General features: G+C 41.1%; 1 protein-coding gene across 2 annotated transcripts; it reads right to left on the minus strand.

Moving 5' to 3' along the window:
* Nucleotides 1–6,567: 6,567 nt before the first annotated feature.
* Nucleotides 6,568–9,698, minus strand: LOC121780459. Of its 2 annotated transcripts, none has more exons than XM_042178092.1 (4): nucleotides 9,536–9,698; nucleotides 8,271–8,641; nucleotides 7,706–7,819; nucleotides 6,568–7,602 (listed from the first exon to the last, which is right to left on the minus strand). In XM_042178092.1, the coding sequence occupies exons 2-4, from the start codon at nucleotides 8,613–8,615 to the stop codon at nucleotides 6,736–6,738; spliced, it is 1,326 nt and encodes a 441-aa protein (XP_042034026.1). In that variant the 5' UTR covers nucleotides 8,616–8,641; nucleotides 9,536–9,698; the 3' UTR covers nucleotides 6,568–6,735. The 2 variants fall into 2 exon arrangements, with proteins under 2 accessions (XP_042034026.1, XP_042034027.1); XM_042178093.1 differs by lacking the exon at nucleotides 9,536–9,698 and adding an exon at nucleotides 8,976–9,111.
* Nucleotides 9,699–26,672: the final 16,974 nt, after the last annotated feature.

Raw genomic sequence — 26,672 nt, forward strand, 5'->3', positions numbered from 1 at the left:
TTATTTGGTTTATGCAGTGCATTATATAGCAGGTTATTGTCATTATTTGGGGTGTATTAGGCATTATGAGATGTATTTTGTATATGGGTTAATCAATTCAGAGAAGATTACATATGTGCATTATTTGATTTATGCAGTGCATTATGTAGCATGTTATTGTCATTATTTGGGGTATATTAGGCATTATTAGAGGTATTGTTTATATTGGTTAATAGACTCATTGAAGATTCAAAGTGTATAATTGCGTCATTAAAATGATCCATTATTGTATGCAATATAAATATGTGCATTATTTGATTTGTCTTGCTCATTATGGGTCAAGTTTTTGTCATTAATTAAAAAATAGTATTCATTAGGAAGACTATTGTGTATATGTGTGAATTATTTCAGTTAACTTCAAAGTACACATTATTTGAATTCATAAGTGATTGTTGTCGTTAGTATTGTTCGTTATAAAGCTCCTATCATGTTGTATTCTGCTGTATTGATAATTTTCTGATGTTTTATATTGTTTGGTCCATATCAGAGAAGCAGCTAAGACTAGACATCAACGAAGTGGTCGACGACGTAATTCCAGTAGCACTTGCAAAAAAATTCATGCAATGTTCCCTTCATTGTGTAGTTCTTCTTTCCAATTTGGGGTGACAACCATCAGTACATGGTTTGTTTCGATATCCCAGATGGCAAAATGAATAGACCACAGCTTGGCAGAACCTCACGTATCCTTCAGCGCCAAATATGACAACACACCGTCTCTTTTGGTACGTAATGCAGATATTCGGTTATGTTGCATCATAATAAACAAAATTTACATTATACTGATTTCTTACACACTTTTACTATTTGTTGTAGAAAAAATTCATGGCCGATGCACTTACCAAGTGCAAAGAACCGAAACTGGCAGGCTGGTACGAAGCTGCAGTACCCATGTGGTGACAATGCCGTGGAGGAACAACGTAGTAACAATGGAGACGGGGGGTGTATGTCATGCGCCATATGGAGACGTACTTCGGGGAAAATGAGAAGAATTGGGATTGTGGGTTGAGCGCAAAAGGAACAAAAAGCTTAGAGATGTTTAGAATCCAGTTTGCAAAGACGCTCCTTACTTGTGCGCACAACACCAGAGGTGCCGCAAACTAGTCTAAGGCAATGAGATATTGGAGTGAGAGTCTAAGCTCGGGTGATGGAGGTTCATGTGTTAATTGATTGCTTGATTGATTATTTAAAACTGTAAGGGTTTTAGTAGACACATGATGGAAAGTGGACGCAACCACCTTGTGGCGTGGTATATTTTTAACAACTTTTTATGTACGTTTTGGTATAAGACACTGATTTTGGGACTATGCATTATGAATGGAGTATGTGTCATTATTCAGCAATATAGTATGTGCATTACGTTTTTTGAGGCTGTGCATAATGTGTAAAGCAATTGTCATTATTTGCAATATAGTATGCATTATGATAATTACTGTGTATATGGGATGCATTGTTTGTCAAAAGTGGGTATAGATATGAGATATGTATATGTGCATTATTTGATTGAGACCTTGCATTATGCATCGAGAAGTTGTCATTAGTTTGAATGTTGTAGGCAATACGAAGAATCAATGGGCACATGGGTACTCCACTGAGTTAATCTCACATTTATATAGAGTAATTGAAGATATAGAATCCAATAATGAACGAAAACAGTGTACTAATGCAAGAAAAATAATTGGATGAAAACAGGACGACTATGAGCAAAAAAAAATCAGTGATGTTGAGTTTATCGAAACTGAGTCAAGCTGGTCTCTTGCCCTTCCGCGTCTCTTTCTCCATCGCCATCTCTTTAAGCATTGGACAGTTCCTGGAGTCGTGATGACCCATCTCATCGCACGCCTTACACCGTCTAACAGGACTAGTAGCATCATTTATAGCCTTCTCTCGCTTCGAAATCAGACGGCTCCCTGAGCTACTAGCGTGGCCCTTGGGCTAGCATTCAGGTACAACCACCACTATACAGAAACGAAAAAAAAGGGGTCAGCAAACATGTACATTACAATTCATGTTCTGACAATTAATGCACCTAAGACTACCATTATTATGTATAATATGTACATTACATAAAACGTACATTATGTATAACTCAAACTTGCGGTCTTTGTTAACGTTGTTATTAATGTGTACATACTAGACCCTAGCCCCTAGTCTTGTTAAACCCTTGGGGAAAACAAGAAACGTGCCCCAAACATCGAAACACGGCACAACTTAAATTAAACGGGTCATGATAAATATTCATTTCATATTACAAATAATGCATTACAGAACCTAAACTACGCATTATATCTCTCATTATACAGACATTATGTATGTCTGTTGAAAAAATATACCTACGCGCTATGCATGTGCAAGCCGAGATGCATTACTGAAGCTCGTGTACTTGGAGAACGATTTTATACTTACAACATACTACACCCTAGCCCCTAGGCTTGTTAAACCCCTAGGGAAAACAAGAAACGTGCGCCAAACATCGAAACACGTCACAACTTAAATTAAACGGGTCAGGATAAATGTTCAGCACATATCACAAATAATGCATTACAGAAACTAAACAACGCATTATACTACACAATATGTACATTATGTAAATCTATTTTCAAAAAATACCTACGCGCTATGCACGTGCAACCCCAGAAGAATTACTCCAGCTCGTATATTTGGACAAGCTTTTTTACACTTAAAACATACTACACCCTAGCCCCTAGACTTGTCAAACCCCTAGGGAAAACAAGAATCGTTCACCAAACATCGACACACGGAACAACTTAACAAATAATGCATTACAGAAACTAAATTACGCATTATATTACACGATAGATACATCACAAATTATGCAGTCCATAACTCTATACAATCACTACATACTAGACTGTACATTACGTTTATGAAATATAATTAACTAAATAGGGTTTAGGCTCCCCTCAACCTTTGAGCAATGAATGAAATTCGTAAACCTTGGTTAACAACACCAAAAAACAAATACGATTGCGCAGTGAACTTACTGATTTACAATAGTATGCGTGCATTTTGTTAACAAAACAATCAATCACATACGATTTACTACAACAGAAATTCTGCAATCTGCGAATAAATAGGCGAACAAAGAATTGGAACATAAACGATATGTACCTTCTTCCATTGTTGAATTAATAACAAACACCAACGAAGCACACCCAGAAACCGGCGACGAACGGTTGCAATGCTATATATAAACGGACGGTTCTCTTCAATAACCAAATCCGGCGACGAACTTTAGGCGCGATGAGATTTGTGGAGTGCAGACGCAAAATTTTTGGGAAGAAACCACAAATTCAACGTGATCTACAATCAAAATAACCGCTAAGTTTGGAAGAGAAAATCATGGGATTTTCCATAACAACCACCAACGTCAATTCCCTAAACTAGCCTTTTCGCAATTTTTAATGATATAATTTAACAAAAGTTGGCATTATTTGGAACCGTTAGATCTTCAGAATGAATGATCGAGATTAAAAAAAACAATATAACAAAAGATAAAAAAAAAGAAATGAATATAACCTTTCTTTTATATATATATATATATATATATGCATGTGGGAAAATTTGAGGGGGGCATATACCCCATCTGTGCACGCATTGGATCCGCCCCTAATAGTACTTCATAATTTAATATTTTCTATGTTTTATTAAAGGTGACATTTTTTGTATTATTTTATTGATAATGACATATTTTCCAAAATAGAAATAACATCATTTGTATTTTAATCTTTCTTCATAACTTAAAAACAACATTATATAAAATTTTGTAGCGGAAAATAAGTATTTCATTACGAGTGAATATATTTGAACATGTTTAACTGTTTGGTAAATCAAAATTCATTGAAGCTAAAAAGTTAAAACTATCATTTTAGATAATCATATGAGGAACATGATATGTCACAATCCCCATCCGAGAATTTAAAATTTTACTAACATTTACTCTGAATTTTCAATTAAAAATCAGATAGCGGTGAGTACCATTCATCACACCAGCAAATGAATAATTAACTCTTCAAAATAACAATATTAATAGTAAAATGAATAATATAAAATCAATGGAATCCCACGGTACGTAAACAATGAAGTTAAGTGCGAACCATAACTATAAATGTTATTAGTGGGGCAACTAGACGTTCCATAAAACAAAAGCAAAAGCAAAAGCAAAAGCAAAAACAAAAAATAAAATAAAATTGTTTGATCAGTGTAAGTATAAGAATAAAATTAAAACTAATTTTTCTAAACCAGCCATACCTACGAATATGCAATGAGATGTTCACTCTAATTTAAGTTATTAATTTCGAAAAGTTATATGCAATGGATAAATTATATAGAAGTATACAATTATCAAATACAATTGGCATAACCGGCCTTTCGAAGCTGCATGAGCCATGAAAACACGGCCATTTAGTTTTGGCTAATTATTTACACATTAATTGTTATATCATATTTTAAAGTATATTGTTATGATTCAATCGATTTCAACAGTAATATATAACGAATAAATCTCGTAGTTAGGCCATCCACAATAGGCGCCCAGCGACCGCCCAGCCGAGCGCCGGCGCTGGGCGGTTCGCTGGGCGATCTATTGCAGCCGCCCAGCGGGCGATTGGAGAGAGAAACCGCGCAGTGCTGGGCGGTCGCGGTGCGCTGGGCGGTCCGTTCGGCGCTATTGCAGCGCCCGGATCGCCCAGCGCACCGCCTAGCGCGAAAAAATAAATTTTTTTTTTTCGAAACACTATATATACGCGCTTTGTTCGTCATTTTCATTCGCACCACTTGTTTTAAATTATTGTACTTTTTTAAATTTTAATAGTATTATTAAACTTTTCCCGTATATGTCTCGTAAATTAAATTTCGCATATTGTGTGATTGTTAATTATTTCATTTTGTATATATTTGTTAATAGTGATGTGGATATTAGTGGCTAGGCTATGGCTGGGCTATTGCTGGGCTATTGCTGGGCTATTTGCTTGTGTTTGATGATGTGGCAGGAGGATTTTTAGTGCTACTGATGTGGCAGTGGCTGAGCTATGGCTGGGCTATTCCTGGGCTATTCCTATTGTGGATGGTCTTAGGGAATATAATTGGTATTTACCCTTTCGAAACCTCAGAAGACAATACAACTAGGGAAAGTAAATAAATTAAAGTAATGAAAGTGGGGGAATGAAGTAATGCACTGAATCGTGTAATTTTTTTTTATCAAAACATATTTATATTGTTTGGTAGTATTAGAAATAAGAGGTGTTGGTATCTAATATCAAAAAAAATTTCCAAAAACTTATTTTTTTCCATAACTTTTAAATTTGGTAGTATATACTATTACGAACTTAAATAGTTGTTGAATTCTCTCACTAACCACGGAATTCAGCTACATCTCAATTCCTAAAAATATTGAAAAATGACAGTGATGTGATTACAAAGTCCCTAAAAGGCAAATATAGTTATTCATCTCATTTTAATATATCAAGAAAATTCAACAACTATTTATTTTAGTGATATTATATGGCAAGTTTAAAGTTTATGAAAAAAAATAGGATTTTAAAAAATTTCGTGATATTAGGCGTCAATGTCCCTGTAAATAATTGAAACGCAAAAAACTCATGCGATCTAAAATCCAAATAATATTGGTGATGAAAGCTACTCCATGTTACAAGAAAATGTACTAAATAATGGACTACAGGTAAGATGAACAATCACAGTATCTGCATGACTGCACATTGATTGAAACGGACATATCATGACCAGTTCAACTTGGTACGGCTTTTTGGAATTTTCGATAACGTGTTAGTTAAAAAAAGTAAGCACGTTTGTCTCACTAAATTTCAAATTATCTAAATATGCACATAAATTGTACCATGCCATAAATATCAAAGTAAATATTGTGGCATTCAATCTGATTTCTCAATTCGCGCCACTTCACAAGCTCAAAATGTTTGCTTGCATTGCAATACCAAATATTGCCTGAAGTTAGATTAATTTTGTGGGCTTCATCTCTCAACAGTTCGAATTCGATTGCCAGAAATTTGTCCCAACTTCCCTGTGCATGGTTTTCCGGGAATTCCCTACTAATGTTCTTCTTGTCACTATTTTATAAATAATTAATATTGCTTAATTACTATAAAAAATAAGATAGTGCCTCTATTTCCTAAAAATAGGAACTTTGGAAAAAAAACATAAGCTTTAATACAAAATTGATAAAATAAGAATGAGAAAGAGAAAAAAATAAATAAAATAGGACAAATGAAGAGAAAAAATAGTGAAATTACCGTCAATGTGGGATACATTTTCAAAAATGGAGAATTTTTATTTTAAGAAATAGGCTAAAAAAGGAAAAAATTTATTTTTAAGAAACGGATGGAATAAAATTTTCAAATTCACAATAAGTGAAATAATGTCATCTATAACATAGTTTCGAGAACCAAACTATCACTTTCTTTTATCTTGAAGATGAATTTAATCTTAAATCCTGTCATGAATTTTTTATCTTTTCATGGATACGGACATGAAAAGTTGTGATTCATAATTTCTACGTAAGTAAATCTAGATACTCTTTCAGGAGTTCAAAGGTTTGAAATAAGACACTGACGGTATCATATCACAGACTAAATTTATACTAGAAGAAAAACTGGGGTGGTGGCTTGCTGCAGGGAAAGGGATAAAGCTAGTTTGATCAGTTTCTTATGATGAAGCATAATTATTAAAATAAAATCGGCTTAATGGCTGCTGCTCTTGATGGGCAACATTTTCAGCAAGCTGTGGTTGTTGTGGTTGAGGATGGGCAGCATTTTGGGCATACAATGGTCGTTGAGGTTGAGGATAGGCAGCATAACTACCGGCTGCCGGAAAATTTTGATGGTCCATAGTTTGCTGAACAGTTTCCACATAAGCTGCTTCGGCAAATAATGGTCGTTGAGGCTGAGGATACGCAGCATACCTACTGGCTGCCGGAAAACTTTGATGCTCCAAAGTTGGCTGTATAGTTTCCACATAAGCTGATGGTTGTTGAGGTTGAGGATGGGCAGCATAACCACTGGCTGCTGGAAAGCTTTGATGGTCCACGGTTGGCTGAACAGTTTCCACATAAGCTGCTTCGGCAAACAATGGTTGTTGAGGTTGAGGATATGCAGCATAAGCATAACTACTGGCTGCTGGAAAATTTGGCTGTACATTTCCCACATAACCTGCTTCGGCAAACAATGGGTGTTGAGGTTGAGGATGGGCAGCATAACTACTGGCTGCCGGAAAACTTTGATGGTCTAAAGTTGGCTGTATATTTTCCACATAAGCTGCTTTTCTATGAAAGCTGTACTCTGGATAAGTGACGTTAACAGCAGGTTGAGCCTCCACTGGCGGGCGGATGTTGTTATACTGCACCGCAGGTGTGTAAGGAACTTCCATGTTAGGCAGTCTCCCAGTAAGGTTATGAAGATATTTTAATGGCGAAGGAGGATCGACCCCTGGTCGGGGTACATTGGCCAGAGCTTGTGGAGCAGGCTGGCATACCGATGAAGCCAAAGGACGAAAATTTGATATCAATTTCGCCACCTGATCCCAATGATAAGTTTTCTTCTTTAGATATTGTACACAATACAAAATTAGAGGATAAGGAGATATACTGAACTCTGTGGATATGGAAACGATAACTTACTTGCTCTCCATCGAGTTCTTGCTTAAATTTTGCACCTGTATAGTTCTCCTTTATAATATACCTGAGGGAACTCTCAGGAATTGGAAGACATTCCTTGAAGATTTTGAACTTTACCTGAAAGTGGAGATAATAGCAGCTCGTCAAAAAAGTTTCTGAACAGGTCGCGTTACCTTCACGATTTCACCAAAACAATAAAAAGTGAAACGAACCATATTATTCTCTGCATTTTTCATATCTTAATGCTTTGGGGGCTGATTTCAGTAAATGATAACATTACCGGTGTTATTAATGGCGTATGGCGGCTTATGGAGATCGACCAAAATTATAAATATATAAAATGGAAAGATAGAGAAAATGATAAATATATAATATCTCAAATCTTAGAACAACAAACAAAACATAATGTGATAAATCATTACATAATATGTCTAATACTAGTTGCAGATTTAGCACAATAATGAGAATGTAAATTCATAAAAATGAAGCAAGGCATCAGAATATTGAGGGGATAATAACTTTTTCTACTCCCATTTTTGGTTAGTACTATCAATTATTGAAGCTATACCTGAGCAGGGAATTGCCCTCCAAAAGCTGCAGGTTCCAAGTTAAGGTTTCCATCACAAGTTGCTTCATATACACCATATAGAAGTTTTGACTTAAAATCAAACAAAAATAGCTTTGAGCCAATCTTTATCTTCTCCACCACTTCCATTCTGCCAAAGGGAAGTCCAAACACACGGTATTGGTAGCATTGCAACTTTGTGCTCATATTACATAGGAATATAAAACCAGGAAGACATTTAGTTTTTTCCCATTCGCTGTCTTCAGCTGAACTTCCATTTAAGTGGCTTCCAGGGCCAGAAACATTAGCCTCAGTTGAGTAAGCACGAGTAGCAGGATTAAGAATCATAGGTTTTGCCAGACTGAGCACAAGAACTGCAAAGTGAAGAGGAACACATGGTAAGTAGCAGATAGGATTGATTGCACGAACAACCGAAATTCCAAAACAAGACAAACAAATTTCCAATATGCTGTTTGTGGAGAAAAAGTCCATATAATGAATTCTAACAAATTTGCAAGAGGGTTATAAATTGAGTGATTGTTGAGCTTGAACTTAAATACGTGAATCAAAAATAGTTCATGTTTGTTTGTTATGAGATTGCACAGCAAGGCGAACAAAGTTATTGTGCTTCTAATGCAACAGTGGATAAAAAACATATGAAAGGAAGATGTGGATTCACATAGTCTCAAAAAACATTAAGGAACTGACCTAAATGAACATTTATGTGGTAAAATCTTGATGTTTCCTAATTCCTATCAACACTTCATATTCCCAAAGGTCTCATGATTTCACATTTGTGCCACAAACATCATAAAAAACTAATCAAACCATGAACTAGGTTGATTACAAGAATACTTCATCAACTCTTTATAAACAACAATAACAACAAACAAGAGAAAAAAAAGTAACCCATTAATTGATTAATCCACCCACCGCAGTCAACATCGATCGAAAAAGCCAATGGCATTGATCGAAAGTGGAGCCAACATTAAAATGTTGAAAAATAGATTGTTCAGACCCTTGTCAATTAACCAAATTTTAACAAGTGCCAGTCCACAAAAAGAGAATTTCAGGTAAGAGAAAAGCCCAAGCATCAACACAAAGCACAAGCATAGAACTTTACGCATAGGAATGAGAAATTATAATTCTGGAAAGCGAAGCAATAAAGAAAACAAAATATGTGAATAGAAATTTAGACACATACACATTCACAACTACCTACATAAACCAAATTGGCGGATTACAGAGAAACGGTAAGGAATTCAAACCTCGTGGTAAGTATTATTTTGACAAGGAAATTTCAGAGGGTTAGAAGATTTGTTTCTGCAGCGGATTTCTCTCTGTTTGCTGCAAGAATTTACCCTCAGTCGACTCCAGTACACAACACGCATTTACCCTTCTTTTTTTCGATTAATCTCTCCTTCCAATAAAAAATAGTTTCCCCATATTCTATTTTTGATAATTTTTTCATTTTATGTTAAGGTCATCCCTCCTATCTCTTATCCACCTCTTAACCATCTCATCTCTTAATTATTCATGAGCCCCACTGTACTTTTCGCTCCATCTTTTAACTAAGAGACAACACCTGCAACCCTCTATCTCTTATCTGTCCCTTAACCATCTCATCCCTTAACTATTCATTCAATTTCATTTTTTATTTTTATTTCCAACAAATTCAATTAATAAAAACACACTTCATTAAATAAAATAAAATTACAACTTAAAATTCTAAAAAAATTAAAAAAAACATAATTGAAAATCCTAAAAAATGAAAATTACATAATTTAATTTCTTCCGCTCGCTCTCTCTAAATTCAAAATCTCAAAGCTCAAAGAAGCAGAAGAAAGATCATGTGCGTCTACCGGTTGCCAAATTTTGCCCAAATGTGTTCCATTAGATCATCTTGGAGTTGGGCGTGGGCGGTAGAATCACGTGTCCTTGCCCGAATAGACAACCGATCTTGCATAGACGGATGCACTCCATCGCGAGGCGGACTACTTGCGGTAGAGCTTCCGGGGGTTTCAGGGTCGAACCAATTTCCCGCCTCAGGGCCTTCGTCGGCGACAATCATGTTGTGCAAGATTATGCACGTATACATGATGTCGACCATATTCTCCATAAACCACGTACGAGCCAGAGCTTTGATAATGTTGAAGCGCGCTTGGAGAACCCCGAACGCCCTCTCCACATCCTTGAGAGCAGCCTCTTGCTTCTGCGCAAAAAGAGCCTATTTTTCGTTCACCGGCCTGTTGAACGTCTTCACGAAGGTTGGCCACTTCGGGTAGATGCCGTCGGCAAGATAGTACCCCATTTTATACCGCTGGTTGTTAGCGATGAAGTTGATGGACAACGCTTTACCATCCAAAACTTCGGCGAAGAGGTCGGATTGGTTGAGCACGTTGACGTCGTTGTTCGATCCGGGGACCCCGAAGTACGCATGCCAAATCCATAGCCGGTAGTCGGCAACGGCCTCGAGTATAACGGTGGGGTGGGTGCCTTTGTGGCCGCTCGTGTATGACCCCCTCCACGCCATAGGACAAGTCTTCCATTGCCAATGCATGCAATCGACGCTGCCAAGCATCCCGGGGAATCCGTCCACTTCTTCGTGAAGGTGGAACAGAAACTGACAATTTATCGTGCTTGGCTTCCGGAGAAATTCGTCGGTGAAGGCTGCCCGGACGCCTTTGCAGAAGTTCATCAAGCACATTCTCCCAGTGTTTTCTCCAATGTGGAGGTTTTCGTCGAACAAATCCGTCGTTTGTCCAGTAGCAAGCTGACGGATTGCTGCAGTACAATTCTGCAGCGTCGTGTGGCTGGGACGGCCGACGGTGTCGAACCCTTCTTGGAAGAACTCTTCCCTGGCTGCCAATGTATTTGCGATGTGCAGAAATAGCGATTTCCGCATGCGGAAACGGCGACGGAAGTAGGTCTCTCCCCATACCGGGTTATCACAGAAGTAGTCGCGTACTAACCTTGCGGCGGGTTCCTCCCGGTTACGATGGATGTAAGTCCAGGATCGTCGTTGGGGCGGCGCGGCTTCCTCCGCCTCCGCCTCCCTACGTCGATCTTCTTCAAGCGATTCTTCCATTATTCGACGCATTTGCTCAAATGGATCCATGAATGGATTAAATTTGGGAGAAGGATAAAAGAGATGATTTGAGATGAAAATTGGAGAGGAAAGAGAGATGATTTGAGAATAATAGATGTGTGTTTGTGTGTGTGAAAGAGGAGTATTTATAGAATAAAAAAAGAAAAAATAAATAATTTTTTTTTTTAAAAATGACCATTGAACGGTCATATTACCGTTTTTTAATTTTTAAATTTTTTTATTAAATTCGATTTTTTTAAAAAATAATTTATTGCGTCAGCGTGACGAAGCGTCTCGGTGAACGCGCGCCAGCCGTCTCGGTGAGACAGGCGTCTCGGCGAGATAGGGACGAGACGGGACGCTGCAATGCTTACCGCGTCCATCTCGTCTTGGAGGGATGAGATAAGAGACACCTGCAGGACGCGTTGCGGGTGCTCTAATAATACTTCCTCCGTCCCACACACATATTTAAATGATACGAGATTTTAGGAAGAGTTATTAGGTGGAGTAAGTAGAGATAAAAAAAATTAATTGAATATTTTAATAAAAAGATACTCCCTCCGTCCGTGAATAGAAGTCTCATTTTTATCCGGCACGGGTTCTAAGAAATGTTAAGAAAAGTGGGTGGAAGAAAGTTAATAAAATATGAGTCCCACTTATACATATTAGTTATAAATGATATGTAAGTGGAGTAAGTTAGTGGAATGTGGGGCCTTTTTACCATTTATAGTAATTATGAACCGGGACTCCTATTCGCGGAGGACCAAAATAGAAAAATGAGACTCCTATTCGCGGGCAGAGGGAGTAGAAGAGAGTGATTTATTTCCAAATATAGAAGTTTTTTGGTTTTTGGATTACAAGATAAACACTAGTCGGACGTAATACAACCCAAAAGAATGAATAAAGAAAAGTAACTGAAACGAAATTACAATGAAGAATTCGAAATAATAACCGTAAAACAGTAATTAGCCGAGTCGAGGAGTCATCTTTCTGCAAGACGAGATACGCCCCGGTAGTGCTCTTGGTGTGTTGTCCCCAAAGATAAAACGGTTTCGTCTCTTATGAAGCAACACCGCTATCAGCAGAGCTCCGACGAACTGGATGGAGGCGAGGGTAAAGCTTCGACAGAATAACAACGCACAAAAAAGAGGGAGTATGCTATGAGTGTAGAGATTTCCAAGTGTATCTTGAAATATCTTGGTGCAGAGAAAGCAAGAGTATGCATCACTATTTATAGCCAATGTGGAGGATATGGAGTCAAATTTACCTTTAAGGCTAATTTGTAACTGTCGGCGGTTACAAACATTACAGGCGTTCATGAACCTGGATGGATGTATAAAACATTCAAGGATGTATAAAACATTCAAGGATGTCTCTATAAATGAGAAAAAACCAAGAATGGTTTCCAGGGCAGCCAATTGTAAATCCTAAGGAAGAGTTATGAGGGTCCTTCTATGCCAGAGACCCCACCAAAGCCATCCAGTGGCGGATCCATGATTTTCGATCTGGGGGTGCGATAAATAGTTATAATGATTTAGAGTTTCAAAATTCGACCAATGTTTTAATTATTTTATATTTTTTTATAATAATTTTCATTATATATAAAAATGAGAATATTTATATTATTATATTAATAATTTATTTTATATTTAGCAACAACATATATCATTTTTATGAAGAAATCATATTTTTAGTTATCTAAGTAAAATTTAGTCATTTTTCAAAATAGAAAAAATAAAAGTTTAAGAACATTAGGAATAGTAAAATAAATTAATTTGTTTTGCAAAGGATTTAGAAATAATAAAGATAAATAAATGCATGAGAAGAGAAGCAAACAATGTTTACAAGAAAAAATTAAATAAATTAATCAGAAGTTTTTTAATATATAATACCAAAAAAATAAGCAAAATTAAATGTATCAAAACACTTTACAAGACAAAAGATAGAACATTTAATGCATTAGGAAATTGAAACGAGGATTTTTTTTATATCGCGTGTGCACAGAAATAGATCACTGCAAGCGCTTGGTCAAGACACCACGCTCCTTAAATCCACTAGAGCACAAGGTCTAGGAACTTAAGAGAACATAAAGTGCTTGGTCGTTGGACACACATCGACTCCCCTTCAAAAAAAAATATAAATCCCTCAACCCGAATACTATGAATTAGTATAGGGAAGTGGGGTCGATCCCACAGAGATGGACTCGCAAAGTAGTGCTCAGAGACTTTGGACAGACAAATGGCTGCTGCCACGCAACAAAAGGGTTGAGAATTTTAAACTAACTCTAGACCTAGGCAGAAAATGTAAATGCTAGACCTAGGACATGTTAAACTTGTAAATTCAGACTTCGACAACAAGAAACATAACCACTTCCTAGACAGTGTAAACAGCTACCTAATCTAGCTAAACAGAATATGACTGAAAGTGGGGACCATAATTCCAAAAATGGCAAGTACGGAAAGAACTGCAGATTAACAAACTCTGACGCTAGCTCGCAGCAAAATGCATCCTCTCAACCTAATTAAACTTGCAGATGAACAAACAGAGCAAAAAGCGAGATTCGAACAGAATATAGAGATTTGGCCGTCGTTATCTTGCTGCAACTCGGAAACACATCAGATCTGCGTACACTAGACGGAATGAAAGAAAAACACGTAAACTAAGCATGAAAATCAGATCGAAACTACTCAGATTCACGTCAGAATACTTGATCCACTCCGGATCCAAGACATCCGAACCCAACAACCAACAAATCCAGCAAATCCAACCAAAATTCCTCCACAATCCAACTCCAATCTCCCAGATCTGACCATTAACCTACAATAACTCAGTAAACAGCTGCGAAACGCATCCAACTCAGACAATTTAAAAACTCCAAAATCTCAATAAGCGAAACGATCAAACCAGAAATCAACACAATCGCCATAACGGAAAATCAAACTTGCATTTAAACCAGAAACTATTCGGTGAAAACAGCGAACCGAGCTTCGAACAACGAAGCTCGGCAGAGTAAGCAAAATGCGGAAAGCGGAAAATAAATTGTTTCTTCGCTCCTAACAAGAGCGGTGTTACACCATATCGGAAGCTAAGATGAAACCCGGACGTGCGAACTGAGATCTCCTCAAAACTAGTATCAAGTGTAAGTGTGGGAAAGTGAACTAAGCAACAGGCTATGGTGAGGTCTCCCCCGGGAAGATCCCTCCAGCTTGCATGCTTCTGCCTTTTATAGATGCGGACATAGTCCTTGAGTCTTCGTAGAAATCCCTATTCTACCTTTCAACTCTGGAGCTTCCTCCGTCGAGCAATTCTCTTCATAATCGTTCACTAAATCGCCAGTTCCTCGACCTTGTGATTTTTTGGTCTTCTTTCCTGGACCTGGCGAATTCCTTCACACACCTGGCTTAAAACGTGCGTTAGTCCTAGTAAAATCACGAATTAAATCCCTAGACCCATGCATGAAATTAGCCTTATCAAACTGCTCACACTTAAACCATGCTTGTCCTCAAGTATGAAAGACAAGAAAAAGAAATAAGGCGAATTTCAATGCACGGCCCCCCCCAAGTACTATTCTTCAAACAAAACAGACTCCTAGACCTAGACAACTACAACACGAAACACATAAAAATCACAAAAGAAAAGAAAACACATAAGCGCATAAACTGGTATTTTCCTAGCAGCCATCCCCACAAGTTTAAGGTCAATCCAAGCGTTTACAGCCTCAGATTCCTCCCCTTCCCTTCTTCTATCTAGTCGAGTTGTCAGTTCGTCAAGATAGCCTTCTGACTTCCCAATTGTTAGATTCACTCGATCACTCATTCCTCACCAGGGATGTTAGGATCGGATCGCTCTTAAGTTAAAGTTACTCCACTGATGCATCGGGTTATGAGAGTTTCTCCTTCCTACCGTCTCCTTTTTATTCCTGGGTCTGGTTACTACTGCTTCCTACCCTTAAATTTTTTTTTTTCCCTGGACTTCGTCCAGCTTATACCTCCGGTTTTATTATTTTAACTCCTCCCCTGGACTTCGTCCAGCTTATACCTCCTTTTCCTGGACTTCGTCCAGCTTATACCTCCTTTATTTTCTACTCCCTAAGCATCAAGTGGTAGCCCATTCTTTTTACAAGTTAGCTCAAAGTGTATAGGCTTATAACTCGCTCTTATAGTAGGGCTGCACAACTGGGTTATCTAAGGCATCCTCTATCGTTCTCACTTCATCCAACTGACTTTGATTTATTAAGAGAAAAGGATTCACAATTTAGCATGTATTTTCTCTTCAATTACTCTCCCTAAGGGGCTTTTTGCTATTTATTTTACCAGTTATGCAAACACGAAACCTAAAAAAAAACTTCTACAAACTCCTAGACCTAACAGAATATGTACAAGACACTAACTGCACTAACTGCGTCCCCCCTCCCACTTCATTTATGCTTGTCCCCAAGCAATCCGTATGAAGTGGAAAGCAGGCCAGTTAGTGGCGACATGAAACGAACTCAACAAAACACAAACTTCTCACACTTAGACCAAGCATTGGGCTAAGTGGGAGAAGGAACAACATACAACACAAAACATGTTATGACATATAACCCCTTCCCACACTTAGACCAATGCCTGGTCTAAGTGGAAGGGTTCAACACATATATACAGAACCTAGCATGCTGGCAGGTAAAACAGAAATAAAACGAAAGAACTGTTAAATAAAAGAAAGAAAAAGTTACTTGGGTTTGAGGGGAAATTCAATTCGGTGTCTGGCCCCCGTGGGAGCCAAACTTTGGTGGCACCGTCGGCTGGGTCACCTTTGCTTTCTTCCTGGCCGGCATCTCCGGCTTCACTGGTCTGTCATCAGCAGGTCGGGGTATGGCTGTCCTCAGGACCACGGGTCTAGCGGAAGAGGGGGTGATGTGAGGCCTCGGGCCTTGTGATGGCTTTTGCGCGGATACACTTCCTGGACTTAGCGTTGTAATGTTGCCGCTAGACCCAGGAATAGTTTCTGATGCATCCGGGAACTTTTTGTGCAGCCATTTCAGCATGGTCGTCATCAAAGCAATACCCTCCGCCATCCTGTTGGTTTGCTCACTTGACGAAGCCACCCAATCGGTGATACGTCCCCTCAGGACTGCGGCCCCTTCCCTGCTTTTTCCGAATTCCCTTCGGATCTCAGTCATTTCCTTGCGTACCCCGTCGATTCCTTTCCTTACCTCCTCAACTTCTGTCTGAACTCCCTGAACCATCAGCCTGACTTCGTCCTCAGTGGCTTGATCCTTTACCTCCACACCATCGGGTTCCTGCTTGACTTGTGCCTCTGACTTACCGACCTCATAAAAACACACCTCCTTCCCTCGGGCGATCAGCAACCCCTTGTTGAAAAAAAAGTCGAAATTGAAGACTTCCGGGGCTGAGCACATCTTAACTACACGGCAGGCCTTGCTGATTTTAATTACAATGTTGCGCTGCAAATAGGCCCCGAGAAGATGGCACGTGTACAGATGCCTGGACGGGTTGGAGGTGACTTGATGGCAGGCTTGGGCTAACCAATAACCCAAATGAACTCGTACTCCTGTGGCCATGCACCACGTAAAGTATAGGTCGGCGGTCGTCAGGGCGTTGTTGGCAGTGCCCATCAAGTTGTAGCTAACAAAAGTTTGGGCGAATCGCAGGACCCGATTTTCTATATGGTGTGCCTTCGAAAAACTTGTTTTAAATTGACCCACTCTTGAGTGAGTCAAGAACTCCCACGCACCTTGTGCCTGAAATCCTGGCGTCAACTTCGGCGGACCAACCATTCTGTCGTTCCACAGGCCCTCATCATCTTCTGTTCTCGTTAGCAAGCCCATCCGCAGCGTCCAATCCCTGATACTCATCCTATGTTCTTCATTAAAAAGCCTGAAAGCTATGGAATCCGCATCCAAATCGGCGGTGGATTTGAACCGGAAGGTGGAAAAGAATTCACGGGCCGCGTCGACTGGAACTTCGAAAGTGCTGTGCTTTAGTAACCAATCAAAACCGATTGCATCTATATACCCCCTGAACTCATCGTTAGAGCTAATATGTTTGAGTTCCGCCGGGTGGTACATTTTTCCGGACTTCGCCACCTTTCCTTCAGCACTCTTTTCCTTGTATATGGCCACACGTTTTGGATCGTCAAATCTTCTCATATTGTCTAGCAGCTCGTTTGTAATCCAAATCTCCGTCGGCTCAAAGTTCAGTACATCCTCGTCTTGCTCCTCTGAATCACTGGACCTGGCAGGATTCTCGGGCTCCGTGGCGTATGGTACCTTGGCGGGTGGAGGAAGTGGAGATTCAGTAGATTTCCCCCTCTCCTTCTCGGTCGAGGAGGAAGCAATTTGTTTCCCTTTCCTCTTCTTAGCCCTCGCGCGGCGCCCCTCTTCGTCACTCTCCCTTCCACTCGGCCTGGGGGAGTCTTCCTGCGCAGACACGGCTGTCGCTAGGTCCAGCGTATCCTTTTCCCTTTGTTGGGCAGATACGGCAATGTCATCAAGAATACTCCGACGTGTCCGTCTCCTTGTTTCCCTTAGATTAAGCTGCGAATCGGCCTCCTCAGAGACCTCAGTTAAATCTACTATCATGTTGAGTCCTGCATCGACAGTTTCTTGAGCACCCTCAGAATGGAGTGCTCCACTTTCCTCTGCTAACAATGGGGTTGCCCCCGTGATATAAACAGGGGTTTCTAACCCCGTAAGATTTCCTTCAGGTTGGGCTTCAGTGCCCACAGATTTTTCGGGAGTCCTTCCCGCATTAACATCTTCCTCAGTAAATTGGGCTTCATCGCCCCCAACTACGTCTAGGGTTTCCTTTTCTACATCCTTCTCAGAATTTAGGGCTTCTCCGCCCACTTGAACATCATCATCATCAACAACGGCATCCCTCTCAACAGACGCCTCCAGAACAGGGGTTTCCCCCTCAACCCTACTAACAGTAATAGCGGTGTCTTCAACTACCGCAACAAGAGCATCTACCCCCCCAACAACACTCTCCACCAAATTCACAGCAGAAATATCAAGGTTTACTCCCTCTGAAACACCATCACCTCCAAACTTTAAAACAGGGGATTCCTTCTGAGAATCAGAACCTAACCTGGGTTCACTTACGGCCAATAACGTCAGTCCCGCGGCCAGATCTGTCTCTACTTCGCGAATCTCCGCAATGGGTGATCCTGGAACGTCGGGCACTGCATCGTCCTCCGGCCTGGTGGCGGTTTCTGGGACTGTGTCCTGGGCAGAGGTGGTTTCGTCTGGAATAATGGTAGCAGCCTCCGGTGCGGTTTCTTGTACAGCAGTGGGTGGTGTCTCGACAACCTCCGGTTGTGTCACGGTGGTTGTTGGAACGGCTGGCATGGGTTGTCCCATTGCAAACATCGCGAACGCTTGCATCGCTTTATCGGCCCCTCCGAACTTCTGAAATAGTTCATTCATGAACTCCGCCGCACTCTTCTCGGCAGATCCAGAAGCGCTGCTGGTTCCTTGTTGGTTATCCATGATATTCTGCAGAAAATTTTGAAAAGAACTTGGGCGAAATTTTCAGATTAGGGTTAGAGAGAGATTGAAATTTGGGGTTTTTGATTTGGGAGAGAGAATATTTGGAGAGAGAATGAGTAATGAAAAAAATAAAAAGGCCAAAACCGATCATAGTGTAGGCATTGGAGAGGACAGTTTCCTTTTGCAGGCGGGTGCAGGTGGTGACGCTAGCGACCGTACGCCTCCCCATAAAGTGCTCTTTGAAATCCGGACCGGTGCCAATTCCCTCCAAAACTCTTTTACCCCACAATTCCTTGCTCAAGTAAATTCCTTCTGCCAAAACACACTAAAAGAAAACATCAACCTAAAAAAAACAAATATGAAACGCCAAACTCCCCGGGTCTAGGATATGACAGCATCAAAAACATTCCCGATGGGTCTGGTGTTTCGAAAATATTTTTGGAAGAATAAATTTTTTTTATTTGTTTGGATTTTTCTTGATTTAAAGAAAGCAATTAAATATTTACAAAATTGTTGTCAAGTGTTCTCAAAATTTCCTGGATCAGGGTATAGTCAAACTTTATATTACTAGACCCAGGAGATATTTTAAAAACACTTCCTTCCTAGACTGGTTAGGTGATATCAAAGAGTGCGCGTAGTGGCACTTCGTCCACTACACACAACTCTGAGCTATCCCTAAAGACCTTTATCCTATGTCCATTGACAAGAAAAGGTATGGAATTTGGTGCACTTCCCTGGATTTCAACTTCTCCGTTTGCTCGAAGTCCCATGATGATGTAAGGCCCAATCCATTTAGACTTTAAATTTCCAGGCATCAACTTGAGCTTGGATTGAAACAAAAGGACTTTCTGTCCTACCCTGAGTTCCTTGACCCGGAGATTTTTATCATGCCAAAGCTTAGTTTTTTCCTTATACCACATGGCAGATTCATAAGACTCAAGCCGTAACTCTTCCAGTTCCTGGAGCTGCATCTTCCTCTCTTCTTCACAAGCCTGCGGATTCATGTTGATCTCTTTGACCGCCCAGTATGCTCTGTGTTCGATTCCCACGGGTAAGTGGCACATTTTTCCGAATACCAACCTATATGGTGACATACCAATAGGTGTCTTATAAGCTGTCCTATAAGCCCATAATGCATCATCCAGTCTCTTACTCCAATCCTTCCTAGACGGGTTCACCGTTTTTTCGAGAATGGCCTTTATCTCCCTATTTGATATTTCTGCCTGGCCGTTGGACTGAGGATGATAAGGTGTAGACAACCTATGGTGGACTCCGTATTTCTTCATGAGAGCCTCTATTGTACGGTTCTTAAAATGGGTTCCTTGGTCTGAGATGACAGCCCTAGGGATCCCGTACCTGTTGAAAATGTTAGACCGCAGAAATTTGGCTACTTCCACAGCTTCGCAGGAGGTCGTAGCTTTTGCCTCTATCCATTTCGAAACGTAGTCCACCGCCACAAGTATGTATGTATTCCCATATGAAGATGGAAATGGACCCATAAAGTCCATACCCCAAACATCGAAAATCTCACAAACAATCACCGGAACTTGTGGCATTTCGTCCCTTCTAGAAATTCCTCCAATCTGCTGACACCTTTCGCAATTCTGGCAGAATTCGAATGCATCCTTATGTAATGTAGGCCAGTAGAAACCACTGTCTAGAACCTTCCTTGCAGTCTTCCTAGGTCCAAAGTGACCCCCACAAGCTAAAGCATGGCAATGATTCAGCACATCCCTTTGCTCCCACTCCGGAATGCATCTCCTAATTACCTGGTCCGCTCCCATTTTCCACAAATACGGATCGTCCCAAAAGTAGTATTTGGCTTCACTTTTTAATTTCATCTTCTGGGCCCGGGAAATTTCGTCGGAACTGGGCACTTCTCTAGTGACCAAGTAATTTGCTAGATAAGCGAACCATGGCTCTGCATTCGCCTGGCATTTCCTTTTTTCAGCATCTCCTGGACCTGTTGCTGCCATTACTTCTTCCCAATTGATAGGTCTAGGAGAATCGTTAAAATAATAAAGATGTTCTTCCGGGAACGCATCAGGTATTGCTTCATCCGTCTCACCTTGGTAAATGCGACTCAGGTGATCAGCCACCTTGTTCTCCGTCCCCTTCTTGTCTCTGACTTCCCAGTTAAACTCCTGTAACAGTAACACCCATCGGATCAACCTTGGCTTAGACTCCTTCTTTGCCAGTAAGTACTTTATCGCAGCGTGATCTGTGAAGACTATCACCCTCGACCCGAGCAGATATGGTCGAAATTTTTCAAAAGAGTACACGACTGCCAACATTTCCTTCTCCGTGGTGTCGTAATTTTTCTGGGCTTGATTTAGCGTTTTTGACGCATAGAAAATCACGTAACTTTTTCCATCAACTCTTTGACCTAGCACCGCCCCTACTGCATAGTCACTCGCATCGCACATGATTTCAAACGACAAACCCCAATCAGGTGCTCTGATGATGGGGGCAGATACTAATCTGTCCTTCAGCAGCTGAAAAGCCTTAATGCACCCCTCATTAAAAACAAACTCAACATCGTTATGCAACAGATGAGTGAGTGGCTGAGCAATTTTGGCAAAATCCTTTATAAATCTCCTGTAGAATCCTGCGTGACCTAGGAATCCCCTCACTTCCTTTTGATTTGTCGGGTGGGGCAGTTTTGATATCACGTCCACTTTTGCTTGGTCCACCTGTATGCCCCTTTCCGATACTACATGCCCCAGGACAATTCCTTCAGGGACCATGAAGTGGCATTTCTCGAAATTCAAAACCAAGTGCTTCTCTTGACATCTTCTCAGCACTACATCCAAGCTCGCCAGACATGAATCAAATGAATCCCCGTATACAGTGAAGTCGTCCATAAAGATCTCGATGCAATCTTCCAGCAGGTCTGAGAAAATACTCATCATACATCGTTGAAAAGTGCCTGGTGCATTGCAAAGGCCAAACGGCATTCTCCGATATGCATACGTTCCGAACGGACACGTGAAAGTTGTCTTCTCCTGGTCCTCGGGGTCCACGTAAATTTGGAAATACCCACTATATCCGTCCAAGAAACAGAAATATTGCTTGCCTGCTAATCTCTCCAGCATCTGGTCAATGAACGGAAGGGGAAAATGGTCTTTCTTGGTTGCCTCATTCAATTTTCTGTAGTCAATGCACATCCTCCAACCGGTGACTAGCCTGGTCGGTACCAACTCATTCTTGTCGTTCTTGACAACCTGGATTCCCGACTTTTTGGGTACCATGTGTACTGGGCTAACCCATTCACTGTCTGGTATGGAATAAATGATTCCTAGGGATAACAACTTCAATACCTCCTTCAATACCTCCTCCCTCATATTGGGATTCAATTTGCGTTGAGGGTCTTTGCAGGGTTTCGCTCCTTCATTTAATCGAATGTGATGCATGCACAGATCAGGGCTAATCCCTACCAAGTCAGAAAGTGTCCAACCAATAGCGTTCTTGTTCCTTCGGATGACTTTCAGCAGCTCCTCTTCCTGTTCCTTGATCAAGTTGCTGTTGATAATCACCGGAAAAGTCTCATTCGCCTCAAGGTAAGCATACTTTAGGCCTGGCGGAAGTGTTTTCAACTCCTTCTTGGGAACATCTTTTTCCTGGGGCAGGGGGTTCTTTTCTGCAGCTCCAGTCGTCATCCCCTTAGTCGATCCAGGAAGATCTTCCTTGCTTGCCCCATAAAGTGTCTCCCTCGATCTGGCTAGCTCGGGCTTGGTGCAAAATTCCAGAATTGCTTCTGCTAGCTCTTCATCTGACAACTTGCTCGTATTCATTGCTTGGTACCAACTGGCCACCTCCTTATCAACAGCATGACTCATCTCTGAGTTCTCAATCTGTCCCTGCATTAATTCAGTCTCGAGGTATTCCTGGACCAAGGGGTTAATGATATCTACCGAATGCATATTTTCAACATCAAGTGGCTTCTTCATTGCCTCATCTATGCTGAATGTATATTTATCCCCATTGTAATCGAGACAGATAGTACCATCAAAGACATCAATGATAGTCTTAGCAGTTCGTAGGAAAGGTCTCCCCAATAATACTCCGCCAGACTCTACAGACTCATTATCTCTCATCTTAATCACATGGAAGTCAGCCGGGTACAGGAAGTCGTGTACCTTGACTATTACGTTCTCGAGCACTCCTTCAGGGCAGATGCATGACCTGTCCGCCAATTGGATCACAACCTTCGTATCCACCATACCTACTCCCACTAACCTCTTGTATATGGACAGGGGTAACACATTTATGGATGCTCCCAAGTCACACATAGCATGCTCAATTTTTACATCGCCGATGGAAATAGGCAAGGTGAACATACCTGGGTCATTGCATTTCGAAGGCATCCTCCGCTTCTGAATTACCGCGGACACATTCTCGCCTATCAAGATTTTTCCACTAGGTCTAGCCTTCCCAGCTATAAACTCTTTGATGAACTTGCTGAAAACTGGCATTTTCAAAGCCTGTAAGAAGGGTAGATTTATCTCCAGTTTCCCGAAAATATCCATAAGATCCACTGGCTCATCCTTCTTTTTCTTTGCCTCTCCTCGGTTTGGGAAAGGTTTTGGTCGTTTCCCGGTTCCGGAACATTCACCTGCTGAAGATTCATCGACTCCTTTTTTCTCTACCAATTCCGGTTCTGGATCTAGGAAAAATGGTTCGATTGTCCTGGGCAGCCGTTTCTCTAAATCTCCTGCCTGAAGTTCATCTCTAACTGCAGGGTTGCTTTCAACCGAGTTTCTTGGTTCAGTGGTTTTTTCCTCTGTTTCCTTATCCTTAATGGGGGTCGTGACCTCTCTGTACCTCATGACCGGCCCTTCGTACTCCTTCCCAGATCTCAGCGTGATCTGGCTAATATTGGCTTTGTCAGGTGGTCTGACCGATGCAGGAATCTTGCCCTCGTTTCCCCGCATATCACTCAAGGAAGTAGCTATTTGAGACAACTGTTTGGCCAACATATCCATTGCCGCCTTCTGTTCTTGCTGCGCATCCTGAAGCTTGTGGACCACATCATTGTTCGACTGTAAATTGTTCTGAATGTGCTGCTGGGAACTAACGAGGTCGTGAACCATCTCATCAAGGTTCCTTGGTCTAGAGCTTGGCTGACTAGGGCCTGGCCCTATATTTTGGTTTGTTCCACTTCCTTGGCCTGGGCGAATGTGCCCTTGACCTCCTGGATTGTTGTTGAAATTACTTCCTTGACCTGGGTAAGGTGCTTGGAAATTCCTTTGATGTGGTGGTACATAAGAATTCCCTTGATAATTTTGATTCTTGTTTCCCCAGGTCGAGTGATCTCCTTGATTACGGTTGTTCCAATTTCCTTGCCCCTCATGATTTCTCCAGTTACCCTGCCTCTCGGGCTGCGGTGCGGACTGTATACTCAGTTGGGGTGCTGGCTGGCTTTGCTCGTTTTCAGACCATCTAAAGTTCGGGTGATTCCTCCAGGGTGCATCTCTTTGTCTTCCTTGGTTCCAACTTCCATCAGGATTCCAACTTCCCATCGCGTTCGCCTGGGCCTGGTAATCACCTTCCTGAGGTCCGTAATATTGCTGGAGTTGATTAGTTTTTTCGATAGCATTCAGCAAGGCTTTCTCCAGCCTATCAATCCTTGCTTCAACTTTGTCATCCTCCTGCTCCCTCAATGCATTCACAGAGCCTTTCTCACAGCATTCCTCGTACTGTCATACGCCTTCTTGGCGTCGATTAATCTTCCCAAAATCTCTCTTGCCTCACTTCCTCTCTTTCTTGTAAAATTCCCCCCGCTCGAGGAGTTCATCAAATCCTTAGACTCGGGAGTTGCCCCTTCATAAAACAGAGAGTAGGTCTCTGCCTCTATCATCCGATGATTCGGGCATGCGTCCAGCAATCCCTTGAACCTTGACCAGTATTGGCTCAATGACTCATCGTAATCCTGCTTGCATTCCACTATCTCCTTCTTCAGAGCGTTCGTCTTGTTGGATGGAAAGAAGTAATCTAGGAACTCCAATTTAAAGTCCCTCCAGGTGCGGATAGAATCCGGGGGTAATCTCAACAACCATGTATTTGCCTCCCCCTTTAGAGTGAAAGGAATCGCGCGCAAGCGATAGTCCTCCTCTGTCGCATCATTAGGCCTCCTTTGAATGCCACATAACTTGCTAAACTCGTTCAAAAACTCGTACGGGCATTCACTCCTTCGCCCAGAAAATGTTGGCAAGACACCTAACACATTCGTTTTGATCTCAATAGATCTCTGACGTGGGTTCATCACTATTGCGTGTGCTGGTTCTCCATCGAGATGAGCCGTTAGTGACCCTATTTCTGGATCTGGGTCCGCTACGTGTGCCATCTCAATTTCCTCTTCCTCCCCTGTTTCTGACTCTGTTTCCGATTCTGGTGGGGACTCCGGATCTGTTCGTCCTGAAGATTCCCAAGATTCGTCACTCAAAAACTCAGTCGGGAACGGATCTCCCGTCGTGAACCCTGATCTGGTAGTCACAGTGGAAGCTGTATCCTTGATCTTCCAAACGAACTGACCGTATTTCCAACCAGACGAGTTCCTGTTCATGTACTACAAAGAAAACGGAAAGAAAAAGTAAATTAAAATTATTCACACCAAAAACTCTAGGCACTAACACAAAGTTCGCCATCCATCCCCGGCAACGGCGCCATTTGAAACGAGGATTTTTTTTTATATCGCGTGTGCACAGAAATAGATCACTGCAAGCGCTTGGTCAAGACACCACGCTCCTTAAATCCACTAGAGCACAAGGTCTAGGAACTTAAGAGAACATAAAGTGCTTGGTCGTTGGACACACATCGACTCCCCTTCAAAAAAAATATAAATCCCTCAACCCGAATACTATGAATTAGTATAGGGAAGTGGGGTCGATCCCACAGAGATGGACTCGCAAAGTAGTGCTCAGAGACTTTGGACAGACAAATGGCTGCTGCCACGCAACAAAAGGGTTGAGAATTTTAAACTAACTCTAGACCTAGGCAGAAAATGTAAATGCTAGACCTAGGACATGTTAAACTTGTAAATTCAGACTTCGACAACAAGAAACATAACCACTTCCTAGACAGTGTAAACAGCTACCTAATCTAGCTAAACAGAATATGACTGAAAGTGGGGACCATAATTCCAAAAATGGCAAGTACGGAAAGAACTGCAGATTAACAAACTCTGACGCTAGCTCGCAGCAAAATGCATCCTCTCAACCTAATTAAACTTGCAGATGAACAAACAGAGCAAAAAGCGAGATTCGAACAGAATATAGAGATTTGGCCGTCGTTATCTTGCTGCAACTCGGAAACACATCAGATCTGCGTACACTAGACGGAATGAAAGAAAAACACGTAAACTAAGCATGAAAATCAGATCGAAACTACTCAGATTCACGTCAGAATACTTGATCCACTCCGGATCCAAGACATCCGAACCCAACAACCAACAAATCCAGCAAATCCAACCAAAATTCCTCCACAATCCAACTCCAATCTCCCAGATCTGACCATTAACCTACAATAACTCAGTAAACAGCTGCGAAACGCATCCAACTCAGACAATTTAAAAACTCCAAAATCTCAATAAGCGAAACGATCAAACCAGAAATCAACACAATCGCCATAACGGAAAATCAAACTTGCATTTAAACCAGAAACTATTCGGTGAAAACAGCGAACCGAGCTTCGAACAACGAAGCTCGGCAGAGTAAGCAAAATGCGGAAAGCGGAAAATAAATTGTTTCTTCGCTCCTAACAAGAGCGGTGTTACACCATATCGGAAGCTAAGATGAAACCCGGACGTGCGAACTGAGATCTCCTC

This window comes from Salvia splendens, chromosome 19, assembly GCF_004379255.2.
Source record: "Salvia splendens isolate huo1 chromosome 19, SspV2, whole genome shotgun sequence".
Taxonomy (NCBI): domain Eukaryota; kingdom Viridiplantae; phylum Streptophyta; class Magnoliopsida; order Lamiales; family Lamiaceae; genus Salvia; species Salvia splendens.

What these genes read in the sequence shown, in the direction of transcription:
- LOC121780459 (XM_042178092.1), bottom strand. Translation starts at nt 8,615, where the DNA reads ATGATTCTTAATCCTGCTACTCGTGCTTACTCAACTGAGGCTAATGTT. An exon ending in GAGGGCAATTCCCTGCTCAG is followed by an intron (nt 7,820 to 8,270) that starts GTATAGCTTCAA and finishes CTCCACTTTCAG; the next exon opens with GTAAAGTTCAAAATCTTCAA. An exon ending in AAGAACTCGATGGAGAGCAA is followed by an intron (nt 7,603 to 7,705) that starts GTAAGTTATCGT and finishes CATTGGGATCAG; the next exon opens with GTGGCGAAATTGATATCAAA.